The following is a 17,500-nucleotide window of genomic DNA, read 5'->3' as shown; positions in this document are numbered from 1 at the left end:
GTTTTGTCTGCTCTGAGTAAACAACAACAACAACAGCCAACGGTCGCTCATCCGCGGACTCTGACGCACAGACACGGTAAGCGCTTCACACGCTGCTCACGCCGCGCATGCTGCTGTGGAGTCCGGTCTCGGAGAGGATCAGGTGTGGTGTGACCGCAGGTGCTTCGGATGATGGTTCTGGACGGGTTCGGCGGCGGGAGGAGCCTCGGCGCGGCGGCGGCGCGGGGGGATGTGGAGGCGCTGCGGCGGCTGCTGCAGGATCACCGGCTCGATCCGGACGCGCTCAACGAGTTCGGGAAGACCGCGCTGCAGGTGAGCCGCTGTTTTACATTCATAGCATGCCATGATAGATGCGTTTGATATGATCACGTGTGTTCTGTGCTGCAGGTGATGATGATGGGCTGCACCAGTGTGGCGCGTGTGCTGCTGGACCACGGCGCTGACCCGAGCGTCCAGGACCGCTGCGGCGTGACCCCTGCGCATGACGCGGCCCGCACCGGGTTCCTGGACACGCTGAGCGTTCTGGTGGACCACGGCGCCTCGGTCAACGTCCCCGACCACAGCGGAGCCCTGCCCCTCCACATCGCCATCCGCGAGGGCCACGGGGACGTGGTGGAGTACCTGGCCCCGCTCTCGGACCTGGGGCACCGGGACAGCCGCGGGGCCGACGCTCTGGATGTGGCCCGGGACGCTCGCGCTGCGGAGATGCTGGCGCTTTTGGAGCGCGTGACAGCAGCCAGCTCCAGCTGAAGAACTGTGCGGCCCGGTTCCCCTCGGCGCTCGTCGGCGGGTTGTATTTATATGAATAAGTTGGATGTTGAGATGCATGTGTCGATAGTTGGTTATTGAGCTCACAATATTAGCTGGAATATGTGGCTCCGGATCCGGACACGTGTAAATAACCCTTTCTTTGGTATTTTACAAAACATTTCTCTGCAGAAACCTGAACTGTTAACAGTTTTATTCTTGTGAAATTATTTCACGGATGAATTCTCGCTTTTGTTTTGCGGATTAAGGTCTGTAAATAAGATTTAATGAGTTTATTTGACTTATTTATTGAAGATTTGTATATGAACGTTTATGCTTGCTGTGGTGTTTCAGATGTTATTTATGAAGGTGTGTAATAAACTGAGATCAGTTGGTCAGAATCAGATGCGGAGGTGTCTTCCAGCAGATGACCCTCTGGACACACAACACTCGCCACGCATCTTCTGTTTCAGCAGCAGACGTCCTTCCCGTGATGAGCCTCGGCTGCTGAAGTTACACCACACACTGAACAAACTGGTATATTATCACGAACGTCAGGCCTACAGTTCCTCCAGGGGCTGACCCGAGCAGGACTGCGTGCCACGACAAGCCAAACATTGTGCTTTGAACAGAAACACTGCTTTTCTGGGTGTTTTTCGACTCCGAGAGACGAGTGTTTGCTCGGGCCCCGCAGGATCCAGCAGCTGCGTGTCCTTCGTCGTCTTCATCAGTGAGTCTCTGTAGTGTGGCACTCTGGACTCATCTGACCGCTGTTATACACAGCACAAGTGTGTTTGAGATCGCTGGACACGGTCCACATACATCCTCAGAGCCTTCACTCGATCATATCATCTCAACACACACACATCAAATATTCATAAAGTTTGATCCTTTGTCGAGTACGTATTGCACATTCAGGTTCCCATATAAATGAGAATGTGTACACACACATGCTTGGCTTCTGACGGTTAAAGGAGAGTAAACATGTTAAAATTAAGTGTTATTTAAAGTGTTATTAAACTGGGAGATCTGTAAGTGTTTAATGTGTTATTTAGACCATTAAGACTTTACTTCAGAGGTAATGTGTGCACGCGTCAGCAGACAGTCTTTAGCGCTTATGCAAACTAGCTGTATTTTCAAATATGAAACACGTATATTGTAAATGATTGTTAAACATAAGAAATATATATTTCCATATATGTGTGTGTATACTGCATGAGTAAATATGTTCAATATGTTTATATACATATCACATGCACATCAATATATTATAAAGTGGATTACTGAATATAATATTACATTGTGATAAGTACATATGTCACATATTTTTCAGTATATGAAAGCAGCAGTTCCTTATGTATTCAATATATTGTAATGTATTTACACTGTTATTCCATATATTTTTTAATATACTGTTATATTTAATATATTGGTCATTCATATATTAAGAACTATATTTCGTCTAGACATCCACAGTCTTGCTATTAAGAAAAGAAATGCAGCCTTTTAGTTGTAGAACTATTTTACTGATTTCATGCATTTTGCTAAATATAATCACTGAAGGAAGCCGAAGTGATCCACGGTTTAGTTCAGAGATGCAGATCTGAGCCATTCACTGTAAACTATAATCTGAGGGAGACTTCTCTTAATTCTCTCTTTGACCCAGAGCCTGAGAAAGGTCAGAGGTTATTCTAGTCTGCCAGCAGAGAGTCACTGAAGCTTCAGATCAGTCGAGGCTCGCTGGTTAGTCACCTTAGCTTCTGCTGGAAGATGCTGTAAATATTGAAAATTATTTAAAATGTTTAAAACAGTTAACATATTCTGACAAAAACATTTTTGCACGTAACTTTCAGTCACAACTACATTATACTCTAGTAGACGCAGTTCTTGATTGTGCTGACTGACGTCTCAGCCCAGGATCATCACTAGTGAAGACTGCTACTGTGTGTGTGTGTGTGTGTGTGAGAGAGAGAGAGAGAGTGTGTGTGTGTGTGTGTATGAGTGTGTGTGTGTGTGTGTATGAGTGTGTGTGTGTGTGTGTGTGTGTGTGTATGAGTGCGAGTGTATGAGTGTGTGTGAGTGTCTCTGTGTGTGTGTGTGAGTGTATGAGTGTGAGTGTATGAGTGTGTCTCTGTGTGTGTGTGTGTGTGTGAGTGTATGAGTGTGAGTGTATGAGTGTGTCTCTGTGTGTGTGTGTGTGTGAGTGTATGAGTGTGTGTGAGTGTATGTCTCTGTGTGTGAGTGTATGAGTGTGTGTGAGTGTGTGTGAGTGTGTGTGTGTGTGTGTGTGAGTGTATGAGTGTGTGTGAGTGTATGTCTCTGTGTGTGTGTGTGTGAGTGTGTGTGAGTGTGTGTGTGTGTGTGAGTGTTCTTGTCATCGGCCAATCGGTGTTGTCATGACATCATTTCCTGCAGCTCAAGAGTCAGGAGTCACATGACATTTACAGCTCAGGTAGTTGGCTGATCTGAACATCCATGAGCTTTTAATTGTGTACTTCACGAGATGAAAAGGAATGCTAGCAGGTATAAAGGTAAAGCTCCACACACACCTGTGGAAATTTCCGCTCGCTCAGCCACACCCACCATCAGAAAACAACACACAGAGGCTTCATTGTTTAGAAGTGCATTTGCTTTCAGAGCTCTGTCTGCTGTTTTTTTCTAATCAGATTTACTCCGGTATTGCTGTTTAAACACCCGAGTGAACTTACTTCAATAGATAAGCATCTGAGCTTAAATACTACTGAGAAAAAAACAGAAATGCAGAATCAACTGGGCTAAAGGGACACACACGGCCTCAGCACATCTGGACTAATCTCACCTACAGCTCCTCTGTTCTCAGGCCCAGCTTACGGTCGTGTTAATAGTGTGTCAATAGTGTCCGCTCACTTTTACAGCGGCCTCGGGTTTGGAAGTATTGCTCCCATCAGTTTTTCCCATAGGGATTTTTAAAGAGTTTAGTCATAAACTAAACCAACCAGCTACCAGATAAATCACAACATTACAAACCTTGAGTCAAAACTATAAAGTACAAAAAAGGTACAAGACTGTGTATTTAACGATTTTAATGAAGGAAAGAACTACAATCCCATGAACCATTGCGAATGACACTAATTAAAAACTACTAAAGCTGTTGATTTAAAGATGTTAATTGTGCATCTATAAACAACATATTTTATGTTTATTGCAGCATAAGCACATATGCACAGAGAGGCTATTATGTCATTCGCAGTGCATCATGGGAGAGTGGGCGGAGCTAAAGAGCTCTTTAGTGCGCTTTGCTTGACGTGATCCACTGATTGGTGTCAAGGTTTCTTTGCAGAATCATGGTTAAATCATGTTTTTTTTTTTTTACCAAGAAGTCCACTGTTAAACATGATTACTAAAAAAAAAGGTAAAATATTAAGTGCTGATGGCTTTAACAAAAGCATAAACCATCAATCAACAACCGTGTAGCTCACAGTAGGGCTGGCTTTAACACTTTATTAAGTTACTGTTAAAATTCCCCTATGGCAAAACTTCAGGTCGAACCCTAATCAAACACACCTGAAGCACCGAATGCAAATCTCCAGGAACACTTGATATTGTTGGAACTGAACTGAAGGTAGGACTGGGCATCTGCTCTATCGAGTCTGTCTGGTGAAAGTTCAGTGCTTCACACAGACACTGTCACTTATGTGTGGAGTCAGGATTGTATCTGCTGTAATCAGAGCACGTTACTGAGCTCATATCACTGATGGCATCCAGTAAATCAGCTATATTTGTTCAAAGCATAACAGCAGCGCTCCAGTGCTGTGATTATCTGCGCTTCATTCTGTCCTTCACGTCTGGAGGCAGAAGGTCCATCAGACCGTCCTCCACGCTCACAGCGGCCAGTCTGAGCGAGAGACAGTCGGCGAGCTCCGCAGGCAGAGACTCCAGCCGGTTTCCCTTCAGCTCCAGCCGAACCAGCTGAGCCAGATTCCCGACCCGCGGAGACAGCGAGGAGATGCTGTTATTCCCCAGCGCCAGCACCTGCAGCCTCTTACAGGAGAACAGCTCCTCGGGGAGACTCTCCAGCGAGTTAAAGGCCACCGAGAGGAACTGCAGACACTGAAGCATGCCGATCTCCGAGGGCAGAGACGCCAGCTGGTTGTGGGAAAGGTCCAGGTGTCGGAGTTTGGTGCAGTAGCAGAGGCGCGGCGGAAGACTGCGGATCTTGTTCCAGCTGAGGTCCAGTGTCTCCAGCGCGCGGAGCTTGCTGATGTGCTCCGGGATGCAGGAGATGTCGTTGTGCCAGAGTCTGAGGACGGTCAGGCGGCGACAGTGCTGCAGACTCAAGATCTCTTCCACGGTGGTGAGCCGGTTCTCTCGAAGGTCCAGCTCCTGCAGGAGGGACAGGCTGAAGACGGCGCTGGGGATCCGCTCCAGACCGCAGCCCGTCAGCTCCAGAGCGCTCAGGTTCACCAGCTTCTTCAGACTGTTGTAGACCTGGAGCCTGGTCCCCTCGTTGTGAACGCACAGTCTCTGGAGCTGACTGGACACATCCACAATACTGGGCGGTATCTTGGTCAGCTTGCAGCGTAAGGTCAGCACTCGCAGGTTCTTCAGGTCTCGTAAAGAGTCCAGCGCCGGACTGCGGGAGAGCTCAGCGCTCAGAGCGCCGCTCAGGTGAAGCTCCTCTAGACTCTGTAAGGTGTACATCCACAGCGGCACCTGCTCCGGACCCTCGAAGCCCAAGCGCAGAACCTTCAGATTCTCACGCAGGTGACTGAGGGCCGCCAGCTGGAGCTTGGCCGGGCTGTGGATCAGCACGATCTCCTGTAAGGCGGTAAGCTGCGATACGGTTCCGGGTACCGTCACGTTACTGATCAGTTCCAGTTTGAGCGACTCGACCTCGGAAATCTCGAACACGGTGTCTGGTAATCCTGGAAGCAGGAACAGGGGCAGCTCCAGCCTCTCGCCGGCGTTGCGTGTCAGACGAGCGCGGAGTTTATCAGCCGTCCACTCGTGGTTGAGGTTGAGCTGCCGTAAACGGCATTCGCTGACCTCCGAGAGAAACATGGCGAAGCGTTTGGAGTACAGAGCGTCGTACTGGTCGCTGAGGTGCAAGAGAAACGCAAAGTCATTTTTAACATCCGGGATGTCGTTTATTCCCGTCTCCAAGCGAACCGCCTCAAAGGAATACTCTTTCAGCGGTCGGTGAAACAGCCAATAAAGCGAATAAATGCACAGCAGTCCGTAGACCCCGACGAAGCATATGTAGCAGTAGGCTAATTTGGAGAACAGATGCGCTTTATTGTAGTTACAGCAGAACGCACTGAACCCTGTCAGATCCGGAGGCACCGAGCACATCACCACGATCTGGATGTTGGGGACCAGCGCGACGCTGTAAACGGTGATGAGAGCGAATTTGAAGACCTTCAGCGCCGTCTGCAGCACGTACATGAAGTAAAGCAGATCCGCCTCCTCCACGTGCGTCCGAAACTTCCTGACTTTCTCAAACAGGGCCTTGGCCTGCTCGCCTTCTTTCTTATCCAGGAGCGACGCGGTCGCTTCTGACGGTTTCTGGTCCGAGCCGGACTTTATGGAAGATCGGATCAGAGACACCATGTCGTCGTCGTGGTCTGCGGCTGATTTGGTCATTGTGTTCTTTCTCCACACGACCATTCTCTCCTCTCGCCGCTCTTCGTAGACTTCGCTGATGGCTCTCGTGGTCCAGGGAGAGTCGAAGCACTTCCCCAGAATGATCACGAACAGCTCGATCTTTGAGGACGTCCCTGGGAACTTGAACCAGAAGCTGCTGGCCACCATGAAGATCAGGCTGTGGATCACCACTAGGTAGGGGAAGTACTTTCCGTACCAGTGCACGGCCCGTTCGTAGCAGAAGTGGTTGACGAACTCGTACTGGTGGATATCCAGGCCGTTCTTCCGGCCGAACACCTCCACGACGTTCGGACCGAGACGTTTGGTGATGGCGAACTCCCACAGACTCTCGTTCTCCTGCCGCAGGTGACTGCAGTCTCGGTCTCCGCCGGAGAGATCCGTGAATCGGTTCGGCAGGCAAGATATCTTGTCTTGTGTCAGCTGCAGAGAGATGGAGATTGTCTAAGCATCAGTGACGATGACACACGAAACATCGCACTCATCTAATGAACATTTACACGGCAAACACCTGCATGTTTCTGGAGCTGACAGCTGGCGGCAAATAAAAGGAAGAATGGAAGATCGGTCTCACAGCGGGAGCTGATGGCAAACTCACCGCAGAGACGCGTTATCTAATCAGCTAAAGCTCTTGCCTAATTGCTTCTCTTTATTGCACACATTCCTGATCAGACGTTCATGCTCGTTCACGTGCCACCGCGGAGCACTGCGCCAAGTGGATTCTGAATGCAATGCCTCAAAAGCATTTTTTTAACCTGTGATAATTCAGTTCTACAATCGTTGTGGGTGAAATATTATCAGTGTTGCCAACTCAGCATGCTGGGAGTGTCCATTCAAAATTGTACAAAGATTAATGTGTCAACACAACCCCACTGTGGAGTTTTAACATTTATATACGTTAGTTTTACATCCATTTAAGAGCTTGTGTGAAAATGCGTTTTGCTCGGCCACTCGTGTGTTTGAATGCAGCCGCACAAGCACAGGAACACGTTTCTAAAGAGAATAGCTTCCAGAGATACAGTGATGTTTAGTCTGTGTGACCATCTACGAACGTCTCTGCAGGCTGATATTAGAAGCAGACGGTTTCTGATACATGAATCTGAGCGAACAGCCGAAAAACACAGACCTGAATGACAAACTACAACAACAGCAACACACACAAAAATATGTACTTTTCTAAGGAATAGTTCACATGAAAATGAAAATTCTCAAACTCGTGTCATCCCAAACCTGTTTTATGTGTCTGCGTGCAGCATTTGTGACGTTTGAAAGCTGCAGTGAAGGGGACAAAACTACATTTCAATCTGTTCATTTTCATATGGCTTCAGAAGTCTCTGAATAAATGAGTCACATGGACGACTGTTATTATACTTTGATGGCGTTTGTTGTGGAGTCACTGTCCACTCTCAGTGAACACTGATGACACAGTTTCATTTCCATCTGAACTACTTCTTCTTAGTCACTGATTAATAGCCTCAGTAGGCCAGTTTCGTGTGACACTGACTCATATGGGAACTCTTGGTAATCTGATGGCATTATGTGAAGCTCTGTTGTGTCCGGATCGGATGGATGTCCCACCTGAAGCGTGCAGCCGAACACCCCCATCATCAGCATCACGATGCCCAGGTACTCGGACAGAACGTCCCACCAGGGCTTCAGGACCCGGAACTGTGGGTTCTGCTCGCTCGTGATGCTCCGGAACTCATTCACAGGAATCATCTCCACACCTGCCCGAGGAGAGAGACAGATTCAGTCTGAAATATCACAGCAAGTCATTATAATACTTTGCCTAATATTGACATAATGAAGGTGAGCAAACGTGATTAGTCATTAGCTGCGGTTTCAATCGTCTATTGATTAACTCAGCACCACGTGACTCTTTCAAGAGTTTCTGCCAAGTTTCTACAGTGTTGACCGCGCGTTATGTTGACTTTACCAACTCCACCTCAAAACTGCTAGACAGTAATAACCTGCTGATCACAGGTGAGCGGACACTTGTGTTCAGATTCCAGTATTGTTGCTAGTTTACAGACAAACCGATATAAAGCGGAGTCGCAGCTGCGCCAGAGAAGCGGCGGACTGGAGCTGAACTCACCTGTTACCTGTCCCTCGGCAGCACCTGGACACAGACTCTGTCCCGCGACTCGAAGCCTGGCTGCAGAGGTTCTCCGAGGCTTAATGCTGTTCAAGCGCCTCCCAGAACAAGTTTCATCACGAGAACTCAGTGAGTCAGAGGTCAATCCTTGTAAACTTCGTATAGACGCAGTTAAACAGCCCTGCCACTACCGATTCATATTCATATTCAGCATTCATATTTCACGCTCTCTCTTTTTCTGCCTAATTTGGCATTCCGTTGTGAAATGTTCAGTGCACTCGCGAACAGATTAAATCACTAAAACTGGGTAAACGGGTTGGTTTTGTTGTGCTTCTGAGCGCCGGAGTATCGTGACAGCCCACTCGCGAGGACACTTGGTCTCCTCATTAGTTATGAATCGGACAAATCACGTTTATGTTCTAATCTAATGACGCGAGAGCTCTTTGCTCCTCTCAAAACATTTTAGTTTGAGTCGCTGAAGGTTGTTTGTAACTTTTCTGAATCTGTCTATCCGTCCATCTGTTATCATTGTTGTTCATATCTATATCTGATCATTATATCAATGTTTCGCGCGCATGATGCTCCTCACAAATCAACACAAACTACTGCAGGAAACAGATGGATGGATAGACAGATTCAGAAAAATAAGGTTCTATTTTTAGTTTTATTATCTGTGTGTTTGTTCTGTCTCTGTCACTCTGTTACACTGTGGAGCTTCTGAACACACCTGGCAATAAACTCATGCTGATTCTGATTCTGATTCTGATACGCTTTTAATAGACAATGTTTGTACAATGTATTCGTTGCAGTAAAATATACAAGGCAGAGTTTAAATAAACCTTTATACTTAATTTCGAATGATGCAAAGGAAAACGCATCCCTTTTGAAACAAAAAGCATAATTTGTAAAAATGAGCCCGAGTTCAGTTCATTGAGAACAAACAGGAGCGAATCACTAATAGCAAAGGGACAATATCTCAAATAAATAAAAGAAAAAACAGACTTCATGCAATACCAATGTACAAAATCCCTGGAAAAGCAGCTTAAATTGGTTTTACAAATACATAATTTCATCAGCCTGTGAAAATCATCTTTTATTTGAGAGAAAAACAATGTAGGCATCAAATGCGTCTGTAGGCTGGAATTCAGTTAGATAAATCTGGAAACGCTTCACAGCTCATTCTGTTAGTAAAAATGATCTCTGAGGCGGATCTTCAGTTTGTTTCACACAAAATCACCATCAGCTTCAAGAGGGATGGACGTCTGACATGAAAAAGACAAATACAAAACCACCCGAACAGCTTGATCTGAGTCAAACTGCACTGATGAACTGGTGTGAAGCGTCAGGGCTCATGGCACTTTATTCAGCTCAGACGACCCCGTATAGCTCTGCTGCTCGGTTCTGAACCTCCACTCGACTCGCCTCGAGAGAAGAACACACAGGAGACTCTCATGTGCACTGAGCTTCATCAGAACAACAGATGTATTGTGCGCTAATGACACCGGCTGAGAGAGGAGGGAGGGAGAGAGGAGAGAGGGAGGAGAGAGAGAGAGAGAGAGAGAGGAGGGAGGGAGGAGGAGAGAGAGAGGGAGGAGAGAGAGAGAGAGAGAGAGAGAGAGAGAGAGAGAGAGAGAGAGAGAGAGAGAGAGAGAGAGAGAGAGAGAGAGAGAGAGAGAGAGAGAGAGAGAGAGAGAGAGAGAGAGAGAGAGAGAGAGAGAGAGAGAGAGAGAGAGAGAGAGAGAGAGAGAGAGAGAGAGAGAGAGAGAGAGAGAGAGAGAGAGAGAGAGAGAGAGAGAGAGAGAGAGAGAGAGAGAGAGAGAGAGAGAGAGAGAGAGAGAGAGAGAGAGAGAGAGAGAGAGAGAGAGAGAGAGAGAGAGAGAGAGAGAGAGAGAGAGAGAGAGAGAGAGAGAGAGAGAGAGAGAGAGAGAGAGAGAGAGAGAGAGAGAGAGAGAGAGAGAGAGAGAGAGAGAGAGAGAGAGAGAGAGAGAGAGAGAGAGAGAGAGAGAGAGAGAGAGAGAGAGAGAGAGAGAGAGAGAGAGAGAGAGAGAGAGAGAGAGAGAGAGAGAGAGAGAGAGAGAGAGAGAGAGAGAGAGAGAGAGAGAGAGAGAGAGAGAGAGAGAGAGAGAGAGAGAGAGAGAGAGAGAGAGAGAGAGAGAGAGAGAGAGAGAGAGAGAGAGAGAGAGAGAGAGAGAGAGAGAGAGAGAGAGAGAGAGAGAGAGAGAGAGAGAGAGAGAGAGAGAGAGAGAGAGAGAGAGAGAGAGAGAGAGAGAGAGAGAGAGAGAGAGAGAGAGAGAGAGAGAGAGAGAGAGAGAGAGAGAGAGAGAGAGAGAGAGAGAGAGAGAGAGAGAGAGAGAGAGAGAGAGAGAGAGAGAGAGAGAGAGAGAGAGAGAGAGAGAGAGAGAGAGAGAGAGAGAGAGAGAGAGAGAGAGAGAGAGAGAGAGAGAGAGAGAGAGAGAGAGAGAGAGAGAGAGAGAGAGAGAGAGAGAGAGAGAGAGAGAGAGAGAGAGAGAGAGAGAGAGAGAGAGAGAGAGAGAGAGAGAGAGAGAGAGAGAGAGAGAGAGAGAGAGAGAGAGAGAGAGAGAGAGAGAGAGAGAGAGAGAGAGAGAGAGAGAGAGAGAGAGAGAGAGAGAGAGAGAGAGAGAGAGAGAGAGAGAGAGAGAGAGAGAGAGAGAGAGAGAGAGAGAGAGAGAGAGAGAGAGAGAGAGAGAGAGAGAGAGAGAGAGAGAGAGAGAGAGAGAGAGAGAGAGAGAGAGAGAGAGAGAGAGAGAGAGAGAGAGAGAGAGAGAGAGAGAGAGAGAGAGAGAGAGAGAGAGAGAGAGAGAGAGAGAGAGAGAGAGAGAGAGAGAGAGAGAGAGAGAGAGAGAGAGAGAGAGAGAGAGAGAGAGAGAGAGAGAGAGAGAGAGAGAGAGAGAGAGAGAGAGAGAGAGAGAGAGAGAGAGAGAGAGAGAGAGAGAGGAGAGAGAGAGGAGAGAGATCTGTAATGAGCACAGATGGAGGTGTGTTTCTAGTGTTTCTGACACGGGCTCAGGTCCTTTTGGCATGGCTCCATGGTCACAGCCACTCCGACGCCGCTGCGGCCGGACGTCATGTTGCTGACCTCGCTCCAGGCGTCTGTTTCCGGGTCATAACACTCCACACTGTCCAGGAACGTGTTCCCATCATACCCACCTACAGACACACAACAAACAAACCAGTCAACGTCTCATAATCAGCACTGGATCAGTCAAACTTTTCATAAGCAACGGATGAGCATTTCAGTAACACTCGACTTAAAGCGTTTATGTATACATACTGATGTACATTGTAATGCATTATATCTTTCCATAAATAACTGTAACCAAAGTTAAAATGCATCATAATATTTGAGGGTTTGTTTGTCATGTGTTTTATACTTTCTAAAGGTGTAACAATGAATAGAAATGTATTATAATGCATAACTGGGTAATGCATAACTATAATTATCCCACAAACAGGGTCCGTTCTGAGTGTAAGATGCAGCTGGTACCGAGCACGTAAATGCGTGCGTGGTGCGCCGTCACTCCCAGAGCGCTGCGTCTGTGTCTCATGGAAGCGATGAGGCTCCAGCCGTCCGTCTCCACGTCGTACCGCTCCACGGTGTTCAGCTGATGGGTGCCGTCGTATCCACCCATCACATAGATGTAGTTCCCCAGAGCGCACACGCCTGAACACAGATCACATGACGCTCAGAACACACCTGACATCAGCCCGGATTCACAGCGAGACGCAGCACACATCAACAAATCAAAGAACACACGCCTTCCTGCTGTCTGAACAGTGCTGGGGAAAGTTACTTTTAAAAGTAATGCGTTACTCCATAAAAAGTAAGTAATTACGTTACTTAGTTACTTTTTGTGGAAAGTAATGCGTTATGCTACTTTTGCGTTACTTTTTAAATCTGGGCAGGGCTTGCTTGTTTGTTTTTAAGATAAAAAAGTTATATTTGTGGCAAATATAAAAGCCTTTCACAGCAGAAGTGAAATGAATGCGCCTCAGGCTGAAGGGAAAGTACAGTAGAATGCAGAAGAAGACATTTAACACACGTCAGCAAGAAATAAAGACACAAGTGTTCGTCTAGAGTAATGTGTGCTTATTAGTACGCTTGAACTGCATCTTCAGAGCTCAGAAGCTAATAGAATGGGATTAAATACATAAAGCATATTTGTGTTGTTTATCATTTAATTATTGAAGGTTTGCGTCATATTCTTGAGTTGCATTATTTTTATTCATTTTGAGGAATGCTGAATCTGTGTGTGTGTGTGTGTGTGTGTGGGGGGGGGGGGGTTGTGGGGGAGATGATTAATGCATATTCATATTTATTTTAGAGCTACAGAAAAACCTTCTGATTTCTGTCACCATGGCAACACCAGAGCTGTCACTCAATACATTGGAAAAAGAAGTAACTTGCGTTGCTTATTTGAAAAAGAAACTCAGATATTCTCTTATAAATTAAAAAGTAATGCGTTACTTTACTAGTTACTTGAAAAAAGTAATCTGATTACGTAACTCGCGTTACTTGTAATGCGTTACCCGACACTGTGTGTGTGAACAATCATAAAACAAACCGGTCTGATTAATGATCTGTGTCTGGTCACTAATGTTTCACCCAGTGTCTGAAAAACCAAAAATGTTCTTCAGTAATTAAAGAAAGAGTCTCAGGAACGGTTCAGACAGCAGTGTTCGTCCTCTCGTCATTTATTCACTGCCCTCACGCAGGTTTGGAGCAACATGAGGAAAGTAAACGAGGACGATTGAGCTATTTCTGTAGGGCCTGACCTGCGCCGCTGCGGACCGTGTTCATGGACGCGATGCTCCTCCACTCGTCTCTCTCGGGGTTGTAGCATTCAGCGGAGCTCAGCCGGTGCGTGCCGTCGAAGCCTCCCACCGCGTACAGCAGCCGGTTGATCACGGCTACACCGACTCCGATCCGCCGCGTCAGCATCGCCGCCACCAGCTGCCAGCAGTCTCTCTCTGGATCATACCTGAACACATCAAACACAGATAAATCACGCAACGCCTGACATGAACACGCAAACACAACAAACCCTGCATGACACACTCACGGGAGCTCGTGCTCGTCATTACTTCTGCGCTTATTTACTGCGGTCGTCAGTAAGTCAGAGCACATCTTGAGGAGCGTCACAGATTTACCTGAAGCTCACCTGACAGACAGACCAGTCTTTATAACTCCAGTGACTCACTGCAAAGTTCAGTCTTTATGTATCTATTAATAGCGGTTTCCACTTCCTTCTACTCACAGAGTAATGTCTGTCATTCATCACTAATCTCCACAAACATCACAGCAGATCAGTGTTACCCGGTTGCAAAAGCTTTGAGGTGTTTTCTCGTGTCTGGCGTGAGAAGAGCAACATTACCAGGTGAAAAGGGTTGTGGGGGAGATGATTAATGCATATTCATATTTATTTTAGAGCTACAGAAAAACCTTCTGATTTCTGTCACCATGGCAACACCAGAGCTGTCACTCAATACATTGGAAAAAGAAGTAACTTGCGTTGCTTATTTGAAAAAGAAACTCAGATATTCTCTTATAAATTAAAAAGTAATGCGTTACTTTACTAGTTACTTGAAAAAAGTAATCTGATTACGTAACTCGCGTTACTTGTAATGCGTTACCCGACACTGTGTGTGTGAACAATCATAAAACAAACCGGTCTGATTAATGATCTGTGTCTGGTCACTAATGTTTCACCCAGTGTCTGAAAAACCAAAAATGTTCTTCAGTAATTAAAGAAAGAGTCTCAGGAACGGTTCAGACAGCAGTGTTCGTCCTCTCGTCATTTATTCACTGCCCTCACGCAGGTTTGGAGCAACATGAGGAAAGTAAACGAGGACGATTGAGCTATTTCTGTAGGGCCTGACCTGCGCCGCTGCGGACCGTGTTCATGGACGCGATGCTCCTCCACTCGTCTCTCTCGGGGTTGTAGCATTCAGCGGAGCTCAGCCGGTGCGTGCCGTCGAAGCCTCCCACCGCGTACAGCAGCCGGTTGATCACGGCTACACCGACTCCGATCCGCCGCGTCAGCATCGCCGCCACCAGCTGCCAGCAGTCTCTCTCTGGATCATACCTGAACACATCAAACACAGATAAATCACGCAACGCCTGACATGAACACGCAAACACAACAAACCCTGCATGACACACTCACGGGAGCTCGTGCTCGTCATTACTTCTGCGCTTATTTACTGCGGTCGTCAGTAAGTCAGAGCACATCTTGAGGAGCGTCACAGATTTACCTGAAGCTCACCTGACAGACAGACCAGTCTTTATAACTCCAGTGACTCACTGCAAAGTTCAGTCTTTATGTATCTATTAATAGCGGTTTCCACTTCCTTCTACTCACAGAGTAATGTCTGTCATTCATCACTAATCTCCACAAACATCACAGCAGATCAGTGTTACCCGGTTGCAAAAGCTTTGAGGTGTTTTCTCGTGTCTGGCGTGAGAAGAGCAACATTACCAGGTGAAAACCAGGTGAAAACCAGGTGAAAACCAGGTGAAAACCAGGTGAAAACCAGGTGAAAACCAGGTGAAAACCAGGTGAAAACCAGGTGAAAACCAGGTGAAAACCAGGTGAAAACCAGGTGAAAACCAGGTGAAAACCAGGTGAAAACCAGGTGAAAACCAGGTGAAAACCAGGTGAAAACCAGGTGAAAACCAGGTGAAAACGATGCGTCTGATCATTTAAGCCAAAACTGTATCGCGGTTTAAAACTTACAGTTTTACAGTTACAGTTTTAACTGTACGATAAAACATCTATTAACCTGTTAATATGAATGATCTTAAGGACTGAACATGCAATATAGACAGATTTATAAAGCGGAGAGTTCCGGTGCTTGATTCTGATTGGCTGAGCCGTGTTCGAAGCTGTTGTAAATGACGCTACAAAGTAACACACACCTTTGTTTACGTTTGTGTGTTGCTCGGCAACCACTTTGTAGCAACCACAACTGTTTCTGAGGAGCTACATTGTTTGGTGGAAGAATACTGTGTTTATTAATATCATTACACTTTATTTGCTCTGTTTTATTTTGTGAAACCTTACTACGTATATGGAATAACCGTTTTATAAAAGCAGTAACCCCCGTGAAGCCGTGGTTTACAGTGAATTTATAACAGCTAAAGACTCCGCTTCGCATCGTACCTAACAACGCCTCTTAGCTGTTATAAATGCACTGTAAACCACGGCTTCACGGGGATTATTGCTTTATTAACTGCTGTGACACATAACATGTCTTAAATCTTAAAATTAAATAAAAACTTTCTTTTGTTATTTGATTAATATTAATGACACAGACAACAGCAACTAAATGAGGCTGCTGTCCCTTTAAAAATGAATGCACGGATGCAATATACTGATACTCATCTGAATTCAGAACTCGTGTGCTGTCTAAGAGGGTGTGTGCGCTCAGAAAACCGGACCGAATCGAGTTTTTCTTTCGTGCTTTCTCAAATGCATCACATCATCGCTGATATTTTTGATCGTGTCATGAGACGTGCAGCGGGTGTATGCTAGCTGATGTCCCGCCGGATAGATCCGTTCAGCTCAAATGTTCGCATCTAAACTCCCAACCACGCAGGAGATTCGTTCTGACTGGATTTCTGACTGAAAACCAGTTTAGTTTTAATCACTCAAAATGAGTTTTTATTCCATGTCGTCGGTGAAAACACTGTGCCAAAGTAATGGTGCAAAACACAACATTAGAGATCCTTCTTGTTATAATGAGATGTGTATATTTTCAGCTCATTATGAAACCGTAACAGGACAAAGTAGCATTCACTGCAGACAGCTGTGCTGAGAGCGATCTACCTGCTGCAAAGGCACACTGGTTATAAAACATGAACAATACAAGCTCTGCAGGAGCGATCTACCGTCTCACCTCTCCACGCTGTTGTGATGGACGCAGCCGTGCGAGCCGCCCACAGCGTAGATCATGCCGTCGATGACGCCCACGCCGATGCGGTTGCGCGGGACACTCATGGGCGCGCAGGGCAGCCAGCGGTTGTTCATGGGGTTGTAACAGTCCAGCATGCTGGAGTCCATGTTTCCGTCCGGAGCGTTGTTCCTGCCGCCCACGGCGTACAGCAGGCCGCTGATGACACAGGCTGCTAATCCGCTGCGGGGCACCTGTAGATCAGCCAGCCGCAGCCAGGCTCCGGAGCCGGGGTTAAACGCCTCCAGATAGCTGAGCGACTGCCGGAAGTATCCTCCAGCCGTGTAGATGAGCTGCGGCACCTTGGGCGCCCGGAGGGGGGTGACTTTAGTGGGCTTGTGCAGCGTGAGGTCCTGGAAGATCTGCGACAGGTAGTCTTTGCTCTGAGCGTCCCAGTCGAAGCGCTCGAGCTGGCGCTGCAGGAACAGCGGTGTGAGCGAGTGACAGCGGACAGCCTGCAGCAGAGCCTGCACATACAGCCGCCGGTTCTCCCGGTCGTACTGAACCCACTCCACACACGCGTGAAACACCTCGGACTCACAGCGCACGTTCAGCTCGTCACGGCTGATCAGCGTCACCAGCTGACAGTGAGACAGATTGAAGAACTCCTCCTGTGTGGCCACCTGAGAGACAGACAGATTCGGCATCAACACACACACACACACACTCACTCACTCACTCACTCTCATTCACACACACACACACACACACACAGGTTTGTTTTTATGGTTTATGGGGACTCTCCATAGGTGTAATGGTTTTTATACTGTACAGACCGTATATTCTATTGCCCTACACCAACCCTACCCCTAAACCTACCCCTCACAGGAGACTTTCTGCATTTTTAGATTTTCAAAAAAACTAATTCTGAATTATTTATAAGCCTTTTGAATTACGGGGACACTGAAAATGTCCTCATAAATCACCTTCTCGTTGTAAAACCTATGTCATACCCATGTTATTATACAAATTTGTGTCCTCAACCACATAAACATGCACACTCTCTCTCTCTCTCTCTCTCTCACACACACACACACACACACACAC

At 46.8% G+C, this 17,500-nt stretch overlaps 3 protein-coding genes across 8 annotated transcripts in view; 1 reads left to right on the top strand and 2 right to left on the bottom strand.

The window, feature by feature from the left end:
* The window catches only part of cdkn2d (cyclin-dependent kinase inhibitor 2D (p19, inhibits CDK4)), a 2,098-nt gene extending 242 nt beyond the window's left edge, over positions 1-1,856 (top strand). Inside the window, exons 1-3 of one of the 2 annotated variants that reach the window (XM_016254336.1) lie at positions 1-76; positions 160-312; positions 388-1,856. The exon at positions 1-76 is cut by the window's left edge and continues 242 nt beyond it. In XM_016254336.1, coding sequence (XP_016109822.1) covers positions 169-312; positions 388-750 — 507 coding nt within the window. In that variant the 5' untranslated portion in view covers positions 1-76; positions 160-168 and the 3' untranslated portion in view covers positions 751-1,856. The other variant, XM_016254337.1, reaches the window with a different exon arrangement.
* A 2,357-nt stretch (positions 1,857-4,213) lies between these two features.
* On the bottom strand, positions 4,214-8,962 carry LOC107568395 (volume-regulated anion channel subunit LRRC8E). 2 transcript variants are annotated; one of them, XM_016254363.1, is made up of 3 exons: positions 8,483-8,962; positions 7,966-8,114; positions 4,214-6,810 (listed from the first exon to the last, which is right to left on the bottom strand). In XM_016254363.1, exons 2-3 carry the CDS (start codon positions 8,104-8,106, stop codon positions 4,543-4,545), a joined length of 2,409 nt encoding a protein of 802 aa, XP_016109849.1. In that variant the 5' UTR covers positions 8,107-8,114; positions 8,483-8,962; the 3' UTR covers positions 4,214-4,542. The 2 variants fall into 2 exon arrangements, with proteins under 2 accessions (XP_016109849.1, XP_016109848.1); XM_016254362.1 differs by lacking the exon at positions 8,483-8,962 and having other exon boundaries at positions 7,966-8,189.
* A 2,426-nt stretch (positions 8,963-11,388) lies between these two features.
* Positions 11,389-17,500, bottom strand: part of keap1b (kelch-like ECH-associated protein 1b) — an 11,184-nt gene continuing 5,072 nt past the window's right edge. For all 4 annotated transcript variants that reach the window (XM_016254364.1, XM_016254366.1, XM_016254367.1 and 1 more), the window contains exons 4-7: positions 16,400-17,076; positions 14,381-14,586; positions 11,988-12,164; positions 11,389-11,650 (exon numbers count right to left, since the gene is read on the bottom strand). In XM_016254364.1, the coding sequence (XP_016109850.1) occupies positions 11,487-11,650; positions 11,988-12,164; positions 14,381-14,586; positions 16,400-17,076 (1,224 nt within the window). In that variant the 3' untranslated portion in view covers positions 11,389-11,486. The remainder of the gene's footprint in view (positions 11,651-11,987; positions 12,165-14,380; positions 14,587-16,399; positions 17,077-17,500) is intronic.

Source organism: Sinocyclocheilus grahami, unplaced genomic scaffold, assembly GCF_001515645.1.
Source record: "Sinocyclocheilus grahami isolate Dianchi unplaced genomic scaffold, SAMN03320097.WGS_v1.1 scaffold1239.1, whole genome shotgun sequence".
NCBI classification, from domain to species: Eukaryota; Metazoa; Chordata; class Actinopteri; order Cypriniformes; family Cyprinidae; genus Sinocyclocheilus; species Sinocyclocheilus grahami.
This window is presented reverse-complemented; position numbering and strand designations above follow the sequence as displayed.

What these genes read in the sequence shown, in the direction of transcription:
- LOC107568395 (XM_016254363.1), bottom strand. Translation starts at nt 8,106, where the DNA reads ATGATTCCTGTGAATGAGTTCCGGAGCATCACGAGCGAGCAGAACCCA. An exon ending in TGTTCGGCTGCACGCTTCAG is followed by an intron (nt 6,811 to 7,965) that starts GTGGGACATCCA and finishes ATCTCTCTGCAG; the next exon opens with CTGACACAAGACAAGATATC.